The 19,757-nt window shown below is 35.9% G+C and overlaps 1 protein-coding gene across 7 annotated transcripts in view; it reads left to right on the top strand.

The window, feature by feature from the left end:
* Nucleotides 1-19,757, top strand: part of RNGTT (RNA guanylyltransferase and 5'-phosphatase) — a 246,728-nt gene that overhangs the window by 56,912 nt on the left and 170,059 nt on the right. For all 7 annotated transcript variants that reach the window (XR_004480632.2, XM_033418832.2, XM_004264827.4 and 4 more), the window contains 2 exons: nt 2,728-2,863; nt 13,020-13,091. Coding sequence is in view for 6 of the 7 variants with exons in the window: in XM_033418832.2 (XP_033274723.1) it covers nt 2,728-2,863; nt 13,020-13,091 (208 nt within the window). In the remaining variant the exon portion in view is untranslated. The remainder of the gene's footprint in view (nt 1-2,727; nt 2,864-13,019; nt 13,092-19,757) is intronic.

A 19,757-nucleotide genomic window follows, 5' to 3' on the forward strand; every position in this document is an offset into this window, starting at 1 on the left:
GAAGAACCTGTGCTCTTCATTGTTATATTTCTAGCATCTGTGCCTGATAACTCGTTGGCCCTTTAGTAAATATTTAAAAAAATTAACTGGTTAATTATTTAAAACAAAAAACCATAGTGAGTTTGATAGGAATTGGTACAAGAGATGGTGGTGAAATGAATCAGTTTAAATGATCAACTTTTCTGTTTTTATTACCCACTATGAATGCTTTATAATAGGAGAGGAGAAATACCTGCTAATTTTGAAGCTGCTGTGGTATATGACCATCGAGGTTTAACATCGCATCTTATTTTATTGCCAAAGGAAAAAATATTTCTCAGACTCTGATTAGACTATATTTCTATTTTTTCTTTTTTCTGTAGTTTAATATTTTTCCCCCTGGCTTGTAAAAGCAATTTGAGCTTATTTCTAAAATTTCTTAAAAGTACAAAAAAGTATAATAAGAAAAGCAAATATTATTGATAATTCTGCATAGAGATGACAATTCTCTGGTGTAGGCTTTCCTGTCTATTTTACTATTCATACAGAGTTTTATCTCCCTACCCCTCATAGTCATACATTCTGATTTTTAACTTGCTTTTTCTTCATTTAATATATTGTGGATCTCTTTCCATATTAATGAATATTGGTGATAAATTTAAATTATAAGATGTTTAAAGATTATTTTACCCTCAGACTACTATTAGGAATGTGAGTTAAAACGGTAAGGTGGTATTAGTTACCAATATTTTGTTTTTAATCAGTTTTCCTCTTTAATTATGTGCTTCCTGAATTGTATTAATGTATAATTGGTGGTTTTACTTGATTAGCTATCTCACATCTCAGTGACTGCAGCTTTTCTAGTCAAGCTGGAAAACCAGTATTTAAAGTAAAGCAGTTTACGCGGGAATTCCCTAGTGGTCCAGTGGTTAGGACTCTGTGCTTTCACTGCCGAAGGCCCAGGGTTTGATTCCTGGTCGTGGACCTGAGATCCTGCAAGCTGCGCAGCGCAGAGCAGTGATAAATAAATAAAAGCAGTTTATAAATTTGGCTTTTCTGTTATTTATATGGTTTGGTATATATACTTCAATATAAAAAGTGAATCAATGCTTTAATTCAGTGAAACTTCTGTACTTTTGTCTTTTTTTTTTTTTTTGTGGTACGCGGGCCTCTCACTGTTGTGGCCTCTCCCGTTGTGGAGCACAGGCTCCGGACGCACAGGCTCAGCGGCCATGGCTCACGGGCCCAGCCGCTCCGTGGCATGTGGGATCTTCCCGGACCGGGGCACGAACCCATGTCCCCTGCATCGGCGGTGGACTCTCAACCACTGCGCCACCAGGGAAGCCCTGTATTTTTGTCTTTTAATGAGAATGTATATAATACAAATAATTTGGTAATTCTGTATATTAAATTTGCAGTTGAGGTTATTTCCACATTCCTTACCTTTCTTCCCTAACAGGAAATAGCTTCTTATTTTTCATGGGTATCACATAACAAAAGTACATGTGATTCGGAATGATTGGAGTTCAAACCAAAAATCACATTCCAGAAACTTCTGTTCCAAAGCCTGAAAATTTATATGTGCAGAAGAATCTCTGAATACCAACTGCTAAATAATTTCTCTGATATCTCTGCATATGTAAGCTGAGTTTCCCATGAGCAATCCTTTATAATGAATTCCATCTTCTAATGCCTTTCCTTCCTTGGTCTTTTAAATCTGTTTATGCATAAATATACATAGATAGTATTTTCTTTTAATTGATATTCCACTTGAAGTAAAATCTGATAGATATGTATGCATTCATATATATATATATATATCTCAAATAAGTGTGTTAAAAAATGAATAGAGAATAATTATGACAGAAAAAGCAGAATGTACCAGCACCCTGGGATTTAATAATTATTCTATTTGAACATTATATTTAATTCTGAGCTTCTGGGCAGCCAGTGAAAAGGGAAATATAATTTCTGTTGTCATCTTATGATCAGAAGAGGGAAACCGTTTCTTTATTTTTTATTTTTGGCTGTGTTGGGTCTTCATTGCTGCATGCGGGCTTTCTCTAGTTGTGGTGAGTGGGGGCTACTCTTCATTGTGGTGCGTGGGCTTCTCATTGTGGTGGCTTCTCTTGTTGTGGAGCACGGGCTCTAGGTGTGTGGGCTTCAGTAGTTGTGGTGCGCAGGCTCAGTAGTTGTGGCTCGCAGGCTCCAGAACTCAGGCTCAGTAGTTGTGGTGCACAGGCTTAGTTGCTCTGCGGCGTATGGGATCTTCCCAGACCAGGGATCGAACCCGTGTCCCCTGCATTGGCAAGCGGATTCTTAACCACTGTGCCACCAGGGAAGTCCTGTTTCTTTTTTCTGAATTCTGAAATTTGTTAGCATAAGCCAGCTTTTCTCACACTGTGAATATAGAATACTAATTCTGGACTTCTGTTTAAGATCTAATAAAAATTAGAGAATCGTTCTCTCCTAAGATGGGTTATAAGGTTGCTCTTGAACATCACATTGTTTCCGTAAAAAGCTTTGATTTCTCTATACCGTATGTTTTTTATAGGAAACAAAAACGTCTTTAAAAAAGATTTTGTTATTTGTGGTACTTTAATTTGAATGATGGTGGAGGGGGGACTCTGGTGAACATTATTCCAGGCAGCTATTGTAAGTCTAAGGAAAAACAATTCAACTGATATTTCTTACGACTCTATTCTTGAATTTTACTGTTAATGTTATCTCTTTAATGTTTCATTTAAGGTATATGATGTTGATTGATGGCACAAATGAAGTTTTTATGATTGATAGAGATAATTCAGTGTTTCATGTTTCAAATCTGGAATTTCCATTTCGTAAAGATCTCCGCATGCATTTATCAAATACTCTCCTAGATGGGGTAAGTCATATTTTATCTTTTTTTAAAAAATATCAAACATTGCTGTTTTTCTTTCTTGTGCAAGTAAATATGTATTTTTAATAACTAAACAGGAAATTTAGAATCAGATCCAGTTTTTTTTAAAAGTTTTTTTTGTTGGTGTATAATTGACAGTTAAAAAATTGAATCTAGTTTTTGTTAAGATGTTAAATTCCATTTATCTCTTACCTGCACTTACTGTCACTTGATCATTGTCTTAGATACAGAATAAGTGAACAAAATTAAATCTTAATTCTTTTGTTCTTTGTGATTGAAAAAAATTCTTACTGAAAAACTCATTTTATTGTTTTACTTGTCAGTTGAATTTTAATTGAGTGATATGACATATCACATTTTTCCTTGGCTCTTTAGCTATATGAACTAATAGTTCTTGTTGAAAGAGGATCGTGTCTTTGAAAGCAGCCACTTGTACTTTTACATTTGAATTTTGAAAGCTGATAAGAATTTTCCCATTCAGAAAATCTATACTTAATAATCATAAAATTACTTGATTAAAAATATTTTAACTTTCTCCTGTGCAGACAGCTTTCTTCTCCCCAATTCTAAATGTATTCGTTCATTGTAAATAAAAATTAAAATAATACAGAACATTACAAAAAAGCTGGTAAAAATCACCTGAACTCTTAACCATTGGAGTAACTTCTGTTATCATTTTGATGAACATTATTCCAGACTTTTCTCTGTGCCAGAACATTCAATCTTACATCTGCTCCTGAAGGATTCACATTCGTATTAGTAATACTAACTCAGAGCATAGATTCTTAAACAGAATGTCTATCAGAATCTTTTGGGGACTTGGGACCCCTTCCAGTCCCAGTAAGATTCTGAGTACAGGTACCTCTGCCCTGGCTGAAAATGAGTACTTTGGTCAAATATGTACCCACGTGGATAGTTACATAATTTTGCATGAAAAGATTTAAATGTTACATCTGTTTTGTAATTTGTGTTGTTTTCACTTAGCAATGTGTTTTGGACCTTTTTCACATAAAAGTCTGAATGATAGACCACTGTATATGTAAACACTGTAATTTAGGGTTTCCAGACTATCTTGCTTATGAAAATTATAGGGGATGCTTGTTAAAAATATGGCCTATCCCAGTAGCCTATCCTAGACCTAGTGAATTAGACTCTCCCAGGGGTCAAGTTATCTCTATTTTTTTTTTTTCTTTTTTTTTTTTTTTTTGCGGCACGCGGGCCTCTCACTGCCGTGGCCCCCCCCGCCGCGGGGCACAGGCTCCGGACGCGCAGGCCCAGCGGCCATGGCTCACGGGCCCAGCCGCTCCGCGGCATGTGGGATTCTCCCGGACCGGGGCACGAACCCGCGTCCCCCGCATCAGCAAGCGGACGCCCAACCACTGCGCCACCAGGGAAGCCCAAGTTATCTCTATTTTTAATAAGTGCCCAAGTGATTTTAATTAGGCAAGTTTGACAAACAATTCTGTAATTAATTTAGCCAGCCCTCTTTTGGTGGACATTTGGATTTTTTGTATTATAAGACATACTTGTATGCATATCCTTATACCTTTTTCTTTCACAGTTGTGCAGTTTTTTTTTTGTTTGTTTGTTTGTTTTGCGGTATGCGGGCCTCTCACTGCTGTGGCCTCTCCCGTTGCGGAGCAACAGGTTCCTGACGCGCAGGCTCAGCGGCCATGGCCCACGGGCGCAGCCGCTCTGCGGCATGTGGGATCCTCCCGGACCGGGGCACGAACCCGTGTCCCCTGCATCGGCAGGCCAACTCCCAACCACTGCGCCACCAGGGAAGCCCAATTGTGCAGTTTTATAATTAAGATTCTTAGAAGTGAGATTCTACTTAAAGTAACTGAGGAAAGAAGAACTAAATTGGCACAAATAATTAGGTTTCAGCTTGGCTTGCTTCAGGCTGGATCTGGGGACTCAAGTGATATGGGCCATGCTGTCTTTCTCTCTCTTTCTTTGCTTACTTGTCTGTCTGTTCTCACTCTGCATGAAGGCTCTTTCCATGTGGGAGGCAAGTTGCCTTGCAACCCAAGCAGAAAGGGAACTTTTCTCTCCCAATATCCATATATCAATCCCAGGGAAGATTCCAGAGGGCCTTGCCTAAGTTATATATATATCCAAGGAAGAGAGACAGTGGAGACCAGGGGCTCATAGGTGGCAGTACCACTTGGAGTACAAGAGACGTAGTCCTCCCAAGGCAGGGACAGTAACCTGATACACTGTACTGTGTTCACTATGCTGGATTTGGGGGCATTACCCGTTTTAAACATTGACATGTATAATTTCCACCCTTCTTTCCAGAAAGTTTGAACACACGTATAGTTCAGCCATTCTAAAGGATCTATGCACTGTCTTATTAAACACTGGGTTTTGAAAATTTTAAATCTTCTAATTTTAAATGACTTTTTCATTTTAGGAGACAGTATAGCATAGTGGTTAAGAACCCTGACTCTAACTGATGGTGTCTTATTGGCTCCATGAGTTATTGTATGAGGGCCCTAATATCGTTTACTCAGTTTCGTCATCTGTAGTGAAGTTAGGCTAATAACAGTACTTAGGTCTTGGTGCTGTTGTGAAGATTAAGTTGGATAGTTTATATAAAGTGCTGATAATAGTGTCTGGCACATAGTGAAATAAATATTTACCTCTTAATTTATGTGAATTGTTAAGGAGGTTTAATATTTTTTCACTTCTGTTTTACTGTATTTAGTACAATACAGAGTTACTATATTTCTTCTGTGAGTTGCCCATTCAGATCTTTCATACATTTTTCTGTTGGGTGTTCATGTTTTTCTTACTGATTTATGAGAAGTTTTTGTCTATTGGGGTATTACTTTATGACCCATATTTTGAAAAAATAATATTTTTTCTGGTGTTTTCGGTGGCACAGGTTTAAATTTATGTAGGTAAATTATAAACACCTTGTTTTTTTTTAAAAAAATATTTATTGGAGTATAGTTGATTTACAATGTTGTGTTAGTTTTAGATGTACAGCAAAGTGAATCAGTTATACATATACATAATTCACTCTTCTTTAGATTCTTTTCCATATAGGTTATTACAGAGTACTGAGTAGAGTTCCCTGTGCTATACAGTATGTCCTTATTAGTTATCTATTTTATATATAGTAGTTAAACACCTTGGTTTTTAATATTTGGCTTTTGTGTCATTTTACGAAAGATATTTTTACTTCAGAATTATTATAATAGTCCCCTGTTTTTCCTTCTAATACTTTTATGGTTTCATTTACATATTTAAATATTTGATCTATCCACGATACATTTTGGTAAAATGAGTAAGATAGGGATACAGTTTTATTTATTTCCAAATGTCTAAATTGTTACCTCAGCACCAGTCTGCTAATGTATTTTTCCTTTTTAATTAGGTATATCATTTTTATTGTATATGGGATTCCCTTATATCGTTGTTTGTTTCTTGATTCGCTTTCCCATTCCATTAATATTTTGGTCTTCCCGTGGTAGTTTTAGGTTGACTTACAGGCTGTAAATTTAGCATACAATTTAATGTCTGATAGTGCAAGGATATCCAGTCTCTTGGCTATTCTTAAGTTTGTCACTTAGATTTTGCTCTCTTTATTTAGCTTTCGGGTGAACAAGGCTATTTGAGAAGTTAGGCTGAATTAGTGTGTTATACTTTATGTGCAAATCTGTACAACAAGAAGCTTGTATTTTTCTCTGCAGAATGATCTCTGGTAGGCTTATCTCCAGACCATTTACCTTTCTGTTTGCTATGTTTGGTTGTGTGGTTTATCTCTTTGCCACACCTTCACTATTTTTCTTTGGAGGGAAAAGGGACTCTGCATCTTTCTTATGGCTTCCCACAACTGTAAGTTTCTTTTCTACAGGGATACTGCTCATGTTCTTTAATATTTATTCACTTTTTCAGTATTGAACCTTTTTCACAAGGCAGATGGAATTATATCTGGCTAATAGTCTCTGGAATTTGTATGAGAATGCTTCCTGTCTTAAGATGAAATTTGCATCTCTGTTTCAGATTTATATCAGTGATATTGGGAAAATAGTGAGTAGCTTGTGAATGTTCATTTAAACTCTCAATGATAGAATTACCCTAATGAAAGCCACATGCATAAAATATGTATTTATTTGTTTAACAGAGGGAGTACCATTTTCCAAGTGACCTGAATGCTTGTTGCCCCAATCCCATGTGCTTTTTAAAAAATTTACCAGGTAAATATTGGAGTGTGCAAGCCAGAAGATGGAAGACTGTGATTGGAGAATGAGATGTTTGAATCAGCTACTTCTGAGGTATAGTTTTGGGTGATGAGAAGGTTCAGGATGTGACCTAGAGAGAGTGAGAGTTTGAGGTTGTGTGGAGAAGAGCAGTGGACATGAGATCAAGGAAAATTTTAGATGGGTCATAAAGAGTGATGACAGAAGTCCAGGGAGAGGTTGACTGAGCTGGATATAAAGATTAGAAAGAAGGAAAGAAGGTAGTATAGTTGATTGAGACCGAGTGGCAAACGGAGACTGAGCGAAGAGTAACTATAGAGTCACAGAATTGTCTATACTGTGTACTCTGTGAGGCTACTAGTATTATAAATTTTCATTCCTGTGACGGTGTGCGTGGTAAAATATTTTGACATATATACGTAAACTTTTTAACACATTTGTGCGTGTGCACGCATGCATGCTGCACGTGCACACACACACCCCCTTGTGGTTGACAGAGCCACTGCATAAGGTTGGAAGTATTGCTACTGCACATCTCCAAGGTGTTCCGTTCTTATCGTAGTTGATGTGACAGCTACCCCGGGAGTTGTGCTGTCCATAATCTGCATTGCCAATACAGCAGCTCTGGTAATTGGTTCATGGGAACAGCAAGAACATTTATTTTGATTTTTGTTACTTTCATTTTATTTAAGATACAGTTTTTTAGCATCATAATTCATAAAATAAAAGGAAGAAAAAGACTCAAGTTATAGCATTTGCAAAAGTTTAGTGTAGTTTTTCATTCCTATCATGTACCACACCAGGAGTGCAGGCATTGTTTAGAAGGTTGAGGAGAAGGCCTCACCCTGGAGATATCTTACTTCATTGGGTTGGGACGGAGAATGATAGGTAACGAATAAAACGAAGATTGGCATTTAAAACAAGTCCTTTGGTTGTTTAGAGGAGAAATGAATTACATCTAGTTAGAAACTAAAGATGGTTTATAGAGGAGTTGGTGTTAGATATGGGAAGATTTCTATAGAAAGAGATTTTTGTTGGACATGGGCCAAGGGCATTCCAGGTAGGAAATAATGCTTAAAAATTAGATGCTTAACCACCTGCAGATTTAACTTAGCAGTACTATTTATTTTCACCCCAAACTTGGATAACTGAGAGCAACATAATAGACTCTTGTGAGGTTTTAAAATAGCAATATGATTCATGATGTCAGTTTACTTGGACCAGAATTATAGTTGCCATATCTGTTTTTCCACTTAGTTAATTAAAACAGTCCTCTGTAGTTTCCTGTTTCTTCTACATTTTCATTTGCAAATTGTTTTTGTCAAATTCCAAATCCAAGAATAACTCAAACTGCCTAATTGTCTGGCTGTCATATGTGAGTGTTTAAGCTTTTGTTTTGCTCTCTAGATTATGTTCTTTGACCCACAGAATGTGGAAAATAGGAGTTTAGAAATATGGCAGTAATTCACTTGAAACAAATCAGTGAAGTTCAGTCAATTTTATACTGAGGATAAGAGGAGGATATAACAGTTAATCATTAAAGTTAATAACAAAAATCTTGGGAAAATGGCATGTCTTTTCATCTGTTAATTTTTTATAAAGGAATATGCATGCTCATTGTTAAAATTTTAGGAAGTCTGTATGTTATAAAATAGAACTCAACTATCAAGAAGAGATTAAATTTTAACATTTTGATGTATTTCCTTTTAGTCATTTTTGTTGTGCCTGTATTTATAGAACGTGTGTAATCAACACGTACATAGCTGACGTTTAATATATGCTGTGTATCTGGGGTTCCATCGTTTTCCTTCACTCTGAAGAACTGATTTTAGGATTTCTTTTTCTTTTTAAAATTTAACTTTATTGAAAAAGTTGAAATATAATTTACCATTCTAAGGTATATAAGTCAGTGGTTTTTAGTATTCACAAGATTATGCAACCACTGCTATCTAATTCAGGAACATTTCATCACTTAACTATGATAAATAGAACCAAGTGGGCCTTATCTGAAAGGATTTCAAGGAATGGGTTACCTTTGAGATGAACTTTGAAGGCCCACAGGTTTTCCACAGTTAATTACTTCCTTTCATTAAAACCCTTCAGTGGGGGCTTCCCTGGTGGTGCAGTGGTTAAGAATCCGCCTGCCAGTGCAGGGGACATGGGTTCAAGCCCTGGTCTGGGAAGATCCCACATGCTGCGGAACAACTAAGCCCGTGCACCACAACTACTGAGCCTGCGCTCTAGAGCATGAGAGCCACAACTACTGAGACTGTGAGCCACAACTACTGAAGCCCATGTGCCTAGAGCCCGTGCTCTGCAACAAGAGAAGCCACCACAATGAGAAGCCTGCACACCACAACAAAGAGTAGCCCCCGCTCACCGCAGCTAGAGAAAGCCCGCGTGCAGCAACGAAGACCCAACGCAGCCAAAAATAAATAAATAAAACAAATTTATATTAAAAAAACCCAAAACACCCCTTCAGTGGTTCTCCATTGCTTAAAGCATGAAAGCCAAAGTACGTAATGTAATATTCCTTATATCTGGGCCGCGCCTAAGCATTTAACATCATCTTTGACTGTGAGCCCTTGAAAGCATAAGTCCCACCTATTACTGAGCTTTGGAGAGTTTACCACCTTCTCCATGCCTTTTAAATACCATTTGGCGTGTCCACCGTCCTGCTAGAAGATATCCACCACATCTTTCAGGATTCAGCTAATGGGTTTCTCACCTTATTATCAAACCTTTGTCTTACTCTTCAGGTAGAAATAACCACTCCTTCTCCTTATGTTTATACAATGTGCCCTTATTGACTGGAATAGTAAAGGTGTATACTTGTTGTCTTAGTATAGTTATTAATAGCCATCTCTCACTCTCAAAAGTATCCTGGTTTAGACAGACAGCTACATGGTCATTCTCTCTGTATGGCCATCTGTCATTAAAACTGTAGCTCTTCCTTCGACCTAGCTACTTATATATTTTCCTCTCTTTCTATTACTCTGAGCCCCTTGAAGCTAGGGACTGGGTGCTTAATGTCTCCAGCACTTAGAGCATAGAGTATAGTTTGGGCTCAGGAAATATTAAATGGGTAGGCAGAAGAGTGGATGCCTGGGAACTTCAGATAAAGGCAATGGAATATGGAGAAGTACAGAGGATAGGAAAGTCAAACATGCAGATTTTGGGTTTTTTTTCGTAGGGCCCATAATAAAGGATTCAGCATCTTTTTTCTGTGGGTTTACAATTTTCATCAAAAGTAGAATGTTTTTGTGCATTTCTACCCTTCCACCTGTTGAAAATTTAATTACTAATGTTCTTTCATTAAAACAACAACAAACTTTTCTGTTTCGTTTTGGATAGTTTGTATTGATTTGTCTTCACGTTCATGAATCTCTCCTTCTCCAGCATCTAAACCACTGTTCATCCCAACCACAGTATTTTTCACCTCAGACATTGTAGTTTTCACCTCTGGAAATTGAATTTGAGTCTTTTTTAAGTCTTCTGTGTCTCTACTTACCTTTTTGAATATATGGAATACTGTTAGAATATTCTTGCCTGCTAGCTCTAACATCGCTCACAGTTTTAGGCCTATTTTGATGGATTTTTTTCTCCTCTTTATGAGTTGTATATTTTTGTCTCTTTGCATACCTGGTAATTTTTGATTGGCTGCCAGACGTTTTGAATTTTACCTTGTTGGGGGCTCAATATTTTTGTATTCCTATAACTATTCTTGAGCTTTGTTCTGAGATGCAGTTAATTTACTTGGGACTAGTTTGTGCCTTTTGAGTCTTGTTTTTAAGATTTGTTAGGTGAGGAGTCTTTAGGGATAATTATCCTCCGCTACTGAGATAAGATCCTTCTGAGTACTCAATGCCCTGTGAGTTATGAGACTTTCTAATCTGGCTGGTGGGAACAGGCGTTATTCCCAACCTTGTTGAGTGACATGTATGGTTCTCTTTAAGATTTTTGGGTACTTCTTTGCCTGACCTTGAGTAGTTTCCTCACATGCTTGCTTTGCTGAATATTCATGGGGGTCTATCTGAAGACGTCCCTCTCCCACCCTATCCTCTGCTGTGAAAACTCTAGCCTCATTGGTCTCCCTAGACAGCCTGGTCTATTTTCTCAATTCAGGGAGACTGCTGGGCTCTCCTGGGCTCCCCCTGCCTGCATTGAAGCCTGGAAACTCTCCTCGACCAATAAGCTGGGACAGTTGTAGGGCTCATATAGTTATTTACTGTTTCCTAGGAGTTACTGTACTTTGTTGCTGGATGTCTAGTGCCTTGAAGATCATTTCTTCATATATTTTGTCCACCACACAGCCTAGGTCTTTGTTAGAATCCCTGGGTTCTCTTCTCTTTTAAAAACTGTGGGTAAATGTTTTCTTCAGCGAGTTGGGAGCCATATTTTATTCCAGTAATGCTCAGATTGTTTCTCCAATTCAGCACGCAGTCCCGTAGCCTTTATTTCAGACAGGAGGAGTGTTCTGCTATTTTAATTACTTTTTAATCGGAAGAGGGAAAAAAGAAGACAAGAATAACCACCGAGTTTCCTTCTCTATATTTTAATGTAATAGTGACAGTTATCAATGATTTGTCATTTTACAAGTAGGGCTTTTGGGAGTTTAGTGGGCTTGGAGGTGAACCCTTTTTGTTTTACCAGAATTTTGGTAGTTTCCATGGTTATCAGTTTTTAAACTTACTGGTTTGTTTATTCCTTTTTACTTGTTTAGTTTGCTGATAATAAACTTTCTTTTTTATTTTACTGTTTGAAGAAGATATGTATTTACTCATTTCATCAGGTAATTTGGGAGGGAAATTCTGTGATTTCTGCTCTCTGAACCTGGAAGTCCACTTAATTTCCATCCACACATTTTTGAAAAGATTAATTGAAACCTGTTATTGGTGCTACCTTGTTGGCTTATAAAATTCTCAGATACAAGTACTTAAAAATATTTCAGTAAACAAATTTAAAGTAATGAAAATGATTTATGTCAATTGTTGGGTTCAAGATGATAACCATAAATAAATGTCTGTAGCTTAACTAATACATATTTGAGAAAGAAATCAATTGGTAATAGTTGCTTAAAACTAGAAAATATATTTGTCTTCCATCAGTGTGTTCTTTGTAATTTTAGATGGTTGTGTGTGGTTATTGTCATGAAATTAGATAATAAAAAGGCTGTTTAGTTTCCAAGGAAAAATATGAGGAAAGAATAATAATTTTAGGTTAAAACCTATTATTAAGAATTAATATTTTGGGTAATTATTAAGATCCTGCAAGCTGCATGACATGGCAGAAAAAAAATTTTAAAAATCCTACATTATATGCCTGTAATCATCCTTTAGTGTCCTTTATCTTTTTTCTGTCAGAGTGCAGATTTTAAGTTCGTTTCACTTAATGGCTGTGATATGTGATACCATATTCTCTTGCCCTGTTCCCTTTGATCATAGTAGAGGGATACGGAACCAAGAAAGACTGTGTGGGCACATGGAGATTTTATCTATAATAAGGGCACCATTTATACCTATAGATTTTATGATTAAAGCAATTGGCATACAACAGAATTTAAAGCAATAATGATTTAGCAAAATTTATTTTTTAAATGTTGCTGATATTTAGAATTTAAAATTTGTAGTTTCTTTATCCTAATAGTTGCTTAGTAATTCAAACATAAGATGTAGAATAGAAATTCAAATATAAAAAATGAGGCGATATTGTCATATGATTTTATTGCAATACAGAATAAATTCATGGTGGGTTTTTTTGTGGTGCTGGCAGTCTATTGATTTGATCCGTGTAGAAGTGTGTTCACTTTGAAATTTCATCAAGTTGTATATTTATGATTTATGTACTTTCTGTGTGAATGTTATATTTTAATCAAACTAAAGAAATTGCTCTTAAAGTATGAATAAACTTACCTTCTTTTCTCTTTAAAGGAAATGATTATTGACAGAGTAAATGGACAGGCTGTTCCTAGATACTTGATATACGACATAATTAAATTCAATGTAAGTACCTTTTATAATTTATAAAATAAAAATGTCACTGAGATAATAATTAGTTTTTAACAAATAAAAAGTTCTACTGTCTTAGAGATAGTAGGAAAGCAGAATGATGACTCATTCAAATTACCCATTTGATACCTTATTAATACTTTTACGTCTCCTTTTCTTTCTCTTAATTGCCTAATATTTAGCACATTTCTTTGTCTTTGGATTCTTTAGGAACTTCAAGTGAGTAAGGAAAAAAGTTTAATTGTGATAAAATAAGACAGCATTTTGTAAAATGGAAAATTCTCAATTTTAGTTATCCTGTACTCGATTAAAAAGTCTCCAAATTTTATTAGTCTGTCACTTAAAAAAAAAACAGAGAAACTGACTATGAGTGTTCACTGTGTAACATGGAGGCACAAATATGTTATTCATGAGTACATGCAGGAAACTTGAAAACAAAATATAAAATTGCCTGTTGTAAATAGATTAAAAAAATAGGAATTATATTCTCTACCCATTTCCTGCAATGTTAGACTCATCAAGAATCTGTTTTCCTGTTAATGTTTAATTATAGTATGAATGACTAAATTATTTAGGCAGTACAAGATGACTTCTGTAAATGCAAGAATATCTTTCAGTAGTGTATATCCATGAAAAGGTGTAATCATTCCTCTAGACGTGTTATTCAAATTGCATAATCACTTAGTATTCAAACCAGACTGAAAGCAATTAAGACTTCTGGAATTAAAAGTGTTAAGTTATAAGGTTTTGAAGATTTATAACAAGGCTTTTAAAAAGTTCTTTTTTAGGGGTATACATTTTAAATTGTAGTAGTAAGATTCAGGATTGCATTTATCCAGATTATTTTTTCCTGGAAATGTTCAATGTATGTATCTCATTTTTTTGTTGAATTTCTATATTTCAGAGTTTCAAATTTAAGAAACTCAGTCAGAAATCAAGTTTTATTTTTGTTCTGTCTGTGACCACTATATTCCTCAAAAGTAAGGTGTTCCAGAATTGATTTATTCTCATTACAGATATTGGAATAATGTTCATTGGGCCATAACGAGATGTAAAGGATGGGGTTGGCCTTTTTCTTTGTGAATGGGGGTGCACTGTCTCCTTTGCCTCTTGATAATGAACTCCACTTTAATATTGTTCAGTGCAGGTTCACTTCTTAGTCTGGGAGCTTTGCCTGAGACAACAGCCTTCTAATTCTTTAAAAAAATAGGAAAAATTTCAGCATGCACAAATATATAGAGAATAATGTAAGGCATACTTATGTACTGACCTCCAGATTTGTTGAAGTTTAACATTGTCATTTTTACTCCACTTTCTTTTCAGTAAGGAATAAATCATTACAGATTCAGTAGGAGTTTCTTGTGCACACCTCTCTCATTCCATTCTTGACCATCTTATCCAGAAGCAGATTCTACCCTGAATTTGATGTTTATTATTCCCATGAATGTTTTTAATACCTTTACTACCTATGTGTAGATCTATAAGATATATGTGGTGTATTCTTTTGCAGTGTTTCTACTGTTATATAAATGTCATTGTACTACTGTACTATGGTACCCAACATTTGGTCCACCTTATTTGTTGATATTTATTTGTGTTAATACATACAGGTTTAGTTCACTCACTTTAATTAGTATTTTATTACATTGTATAAATATACAGAATTTATCTTTTTTCCATTTGATGGACATTTGGGTTTCCATATTTTGCTGTTATACTACTATTGCATGGAACAGTTTTATATACTTTTTATTGTGTGTGTATGTCCAGGTTTCTCTAGGATAGTTCTCATTCTTGGGATACAATCATCTAGGAAGCGTTTTAAAAAGCCAGTCCCTCATCCCTACATCATGGAGATTCTGATTAAACTGGCGACTTCAGCTTTTTTGTTGTGTTGCTAAATTCCCTTCAGAAGTAGTTGTACCACTTTACCACAGTTGGTATTATCAGATTTTAAGATCTTTGTCAATTGGATTGTTTTAATTTGCTTTCCTGATTACTAATGAAGTTAAGCATATTTCATGTTTATTTTTACTTGTTTGAATTTTTCTTCTGTGATTTAACTGCAAGTTTGAATAATCTTCTAATAGCTATCTTTTCTGGATTCTAATCCTTTCTTAGTTATATATGTGGCAAACAATATGTTTTCCATATTAATATCTATTGATTCACAGAAGTTTTTCATTTTAATGAAATCCAGCTCACTATATCTCAAAGTTTGTGCTTTTGTGTCTTGTTTAGGAGATTCAACCATATTTTCCTGTAAAAATGATTAATTCATGCTTTTCATCTCTTGGTCTGTAATCATTCATTCAGTAAGGATTTATTGAGTACCTTTTGCTTTATTTCATAGATTTTTAAAATTTTAATTTTTTTTGCATTTTTGAATTTATTTTTTTATACAGCAGGTTCTTATTAGTCATCCATTTTATACATATTAGTGGATACATGTCAATCCCAATCTCCCAATTCATCACACACACACCCCACGACCACCACTTTCCCCACTTCGTGTCCATACGTTTGTTCTCTACATCTGTGTCTCCATTTCTACCCTGCACACCAGTTCCTCTGTACCATTTTTCTAGGTTCCACATATATGCGTTAATATACGATATTTGTTTTTCTCTTCCTGACTTGCTTCACTCTGTATGACAGTCTCTAGATCCATCCACGTCTCTACAAATGACCCAGTTTCGTTCCTTTTTATGGCTGAGTAATATTCCATTGTATATATGTACCACATCTTCTTTATCTATTCGTCTGTTGATGGGCATTTAGGTTGCTTCCATGACCTGACTATTATAAATAGTGCTGCAATGAACATTGGGGTGCATGTATCTTTTTCAATTATGGTTTTCTCTGGATATATGCCCAGTAGTGGGATTGCTGGATCATATGGCAATTCTATTTTTAATTTTTTAAGGAACCTCCATACTGTTCTCCATAGTGGCTGTATCAATTTACATACCCACCAACAGTGCAAGAGGGTTCCCTTTTCTCCACAGCCTCTCCAGCATTTGTTGTTTGTAGATTTTCTGATGATGCCCATTCTAACTGGTGTGAGGTACCTCACTGTAGTTTTGATTTGCATTTCTCTAATAATTAGTGATGTTGAGCAGCTTTTCATGTGCTTCTTGGCCATCTGTATGTCTTCTTTGGAGAAATGTCTGTTTAGGTCTTTTGCCCAACTTTGGATTGGGTTGTCTGTTTTTTTGATATTGAGATTCATAAGTTGTTTATATATTTTAGAGATTAATTCTTTGTCCATTGATTCATTTGCAAATATATTCTCCCATTCTGAGGGTTGTCTTCTCATCTTGTTTGTAGTTTCCTTTGCTTTGCAAAAGCTTTTAAGTTTCATTAGGTCTCATTTGTTTATTTTTGTTTTTATTACCATTACTCTAGAAGGAGGATCAAAAAAGATCTTGCTGTGATTTATGTCAAAGAGTGTTCTGCCTGTGTTTTCCTCTAAGAGTTTTATAGTGTCCAGTCTTACATTTAGGTCTCTCTAATCCATTTTGAGTTTATTTTTGTGTGTGGTGTTAGGGAGTTTCCTTATTTCATTCTTTTACCTGTAGCTGTCCAGTTTTCCCAGTACCATTAATTGAAGAGACTGTCTTTTCTCCATTGTATATCCTTGCCTCCTTTGTCATAGATTAGTTGACCATAGGTGTGTGGGTTTACCTCTGGGCTTTCTATCCTGTTCCACTGATCTATATTTCTGTTTTTGTGCCAGTACCATACTGTCTTGATTAGTGTAGCTTTGTAGTATAGTCTGAATTCAGGGAGTCTGATTCCTCCAGCTCCGTTTTTTCCCCTCAAGACTGCTTTGGCTATTCGGGGTCTTTGTGTCTTCATACAAAGTGTGAAATTGTTTGTTCTAGTTCTGTAGAAAATGCCATTGTTAATTTAATAGGGATTGCATTGAATCTGTAGATTGCTTTGGGTAGTATAGTCATTTTCACAATATTGATTCTTCCAATCCAAGAATATGGTATATCTCTCCATCTGTTTGTATCATCTTTAATTTCTTTCATCAGTGTCTTATAGTTTTCTGCATACAGGTCTTTTGTCTCCCTAGGTAGGTTTATTCCTAGGTATTTTATTCTTTTTGTTGCAATGGTAAATGGGAGTGTTTCCTTAATGTCTCTTTCAAATTTTTCATTATTAGTATATAGGAATGCAAGAGATTTCTGTGCATTAATTTTGTATCCTGCTACTTTTTTACCAAATTCATTGATTAGCTCTAGTAGTTTTCTGGTGGCACCTTTAGGATTATCTATGTATAGTATCATGTCATCTGCAAATAGTGACAGTTTTACTTCTTCTTTTCCGATTTGGATTCCTTTTATTTCTTTTTCTTCTCTGTGCCGTGGCTAAGACTTTCAAAACTATGTTGAATAATAGTGGCAAGAGTGGACATCGTTGTCTTGTTCCTGATCTTAGAGGAAATGCTTTCAGTTTTTCACCATTGAGAATGATGTTTGCTGTGGGTTTGTCATATATGGCCTTTATTATGTTGAGGTAGGTGCCCTCTATGCCCGCTTTCTGGAGAGTTTTTATCATAAGTGGGTGTTGAATTTTGTCAAAAGCTTTTTCTGTATCTGTTGAGATGATCATATGGTTTTTCTCCTTCAATTTGTTAATATGGTTTATCACATTGATTGATTTGTGTATGTTGATGAATCCTTGCATTCCTGGTATAAACCCCACTTGATCGTGGTGTGTGATCCTTTTAATGTGCTGTTGGATTCTGTTTGCTAGTATTTTGTTGAGGATTTTGCATCTATATTCATCAGTGATACTGGTCTGTAATTTTCTTTTTTTGTAGTATCTTTGTCTGGTTTTGGTATCAGGGTGATGGTGGCCTCATAGAATGAGTTTGGGAGTGTTCCTCCCTCTGATATATTTTGGTAGAGTTTGAGAAAGATAGGTGTTAGCTCTTCTCTAAATGTTTGATAGAATTCACCTGTGAAGCCATCTGGTCCTGGACTTTTGTTCCTTGGAAGGTTTTTAATCACAGGTTCAATTTCATTACTTGTGATTGGTCTGTTTATATTTTCTGTTTCTTCCTGGTTCAGTCTTGGAAGGTTATAGCTGTCTAAGAATTTGTACATTTCTTCCAGGTTGTGCATTTTATTGGCATAGAGTTGCTTATAATAGTCTCTAAGGATGCTTTATATTTCTGTGGTGTCTGTAGCAACTTCTCCTTTTTCATTTCTAATTTTATTGATTTGAGTCTCTCCCTCTTTTTCTTGATGAGGCTGGGGAATGGTTTATCAGTTTTGTTTATCTTCTCAAAGAACCAGCTTTTAGTTTTATTGATCTTTGCTGTTTTTTTCTTTGTATCTATTTCATTTATTTCTTCTGACCTTTATGATTTCTTTCCTTCTACTAACTTTGGGTTTTGTATGTTCTTCTTTCTCTAGTTCCTTTAGGTGTAAGGTTAGATAGTTTATTTGAGATTTTTCTTGTTTCTTGAGGTTGGCTTGTATAGCTATAAACTTCCCTCTTAGAACTGCTTTTGCTGCATCCTATAGGTTTTGGATCGTCATGTTTTCGTTGTCATTTGTCTCTAGGTGTTTTTTGGTTTCCTCTTTAATTTCTTCAGTCATCTCTTGGTTATTTAGTAATGTATTCTTTAGCCTCCATGTGTTTGTGTTTTTTAATGTTTTTTCCCTGTAATTCATTTCTAATCTTATTGCGTTGTGGTCAGAAAAGATGCTTGATGTGATTTCAGTTTTCTTAAATTTACTGAGGCTTGATTTGTGACCCAAGATGTGATCTATCCTGGAGAATATTCCATGTGCACTTGAGAAGAAAGTGTAATCTGCTGTTTTTGGATGGAAGGTCCTATAAATATCAATTAAATGTATCTGGTCTTTTGTGTCATTTAAAGCTTGTGTTTACTTATTAATTTTCTGTTTGGATGATCTGTCCATTGGTGTAAGTGGGGTGTTAAAAGTCCCCCACTATTATTGTGTTACTGTGAATTTCCTCTTTTATAGCTGTTAGCAGTTGCCTTATGTATTGAGGTGCTCCTGTGTTGGGGCATATATATTTACAATTGTTATATCTTCTTCTTGGTTTGATCCTTTGATTATTATGTAGTGTCCTTCCTTGTCTCTTGTAACATTCTTTATTTTAAAGTCTATTTTTTTTTTTTTTTCGGTACGTGGGCCTCTCACTGTTGTGGCCTCTCCCGCCGCGGAGCACAGGCTCCGCACGCGCAGGCTCAGCGGCCATGGCTTATGGGCCCAGCCGCCCCGCGGCATGTGGGATCCTTCCGGACCGGGGCATGAACCCACGTCCCCTGCATCGGCAGGCGGACTCTCAACCACTGCGCCACCAGGGAAGCCCTAAAGTCTATTTTATCTGATATGAGTATTGCTACTCCAGCTCTCTTTTGATTTCCATTTGCATGAAATATCATTTTCCATCCCCTCACTTTCAGTCTGTATGTGCCCCTAGGTCTGAAGTGGGTCTCTTGTAGACAGCACATATATGGTCTTGTTTTTGTTTCCATTCAGCGAGCTTGTGTCTTTTGGTTGGAGCATTTAATCCATTCACGTTTAAGGTAATTATCGATACATATGTTCCTTTGACCATTTTCTTAATTGTTTTGGGTTTGTTTTTGTAGGTCCTTTTCTTCTCTTG

This window comes from Orcinus orca, chromosome 12 (genome assembly GCF_937001465.1).
Source record: "Orcinus orca chromosome 12, mOrcOrc1.1, whole genome shotgun sequence".
Lineage (NCBI taxonomy): Eukaryota > Metazoa > Chordata > Mammalia > Artiodactyla > Delphinidae > Orcinus > Orcinus orca.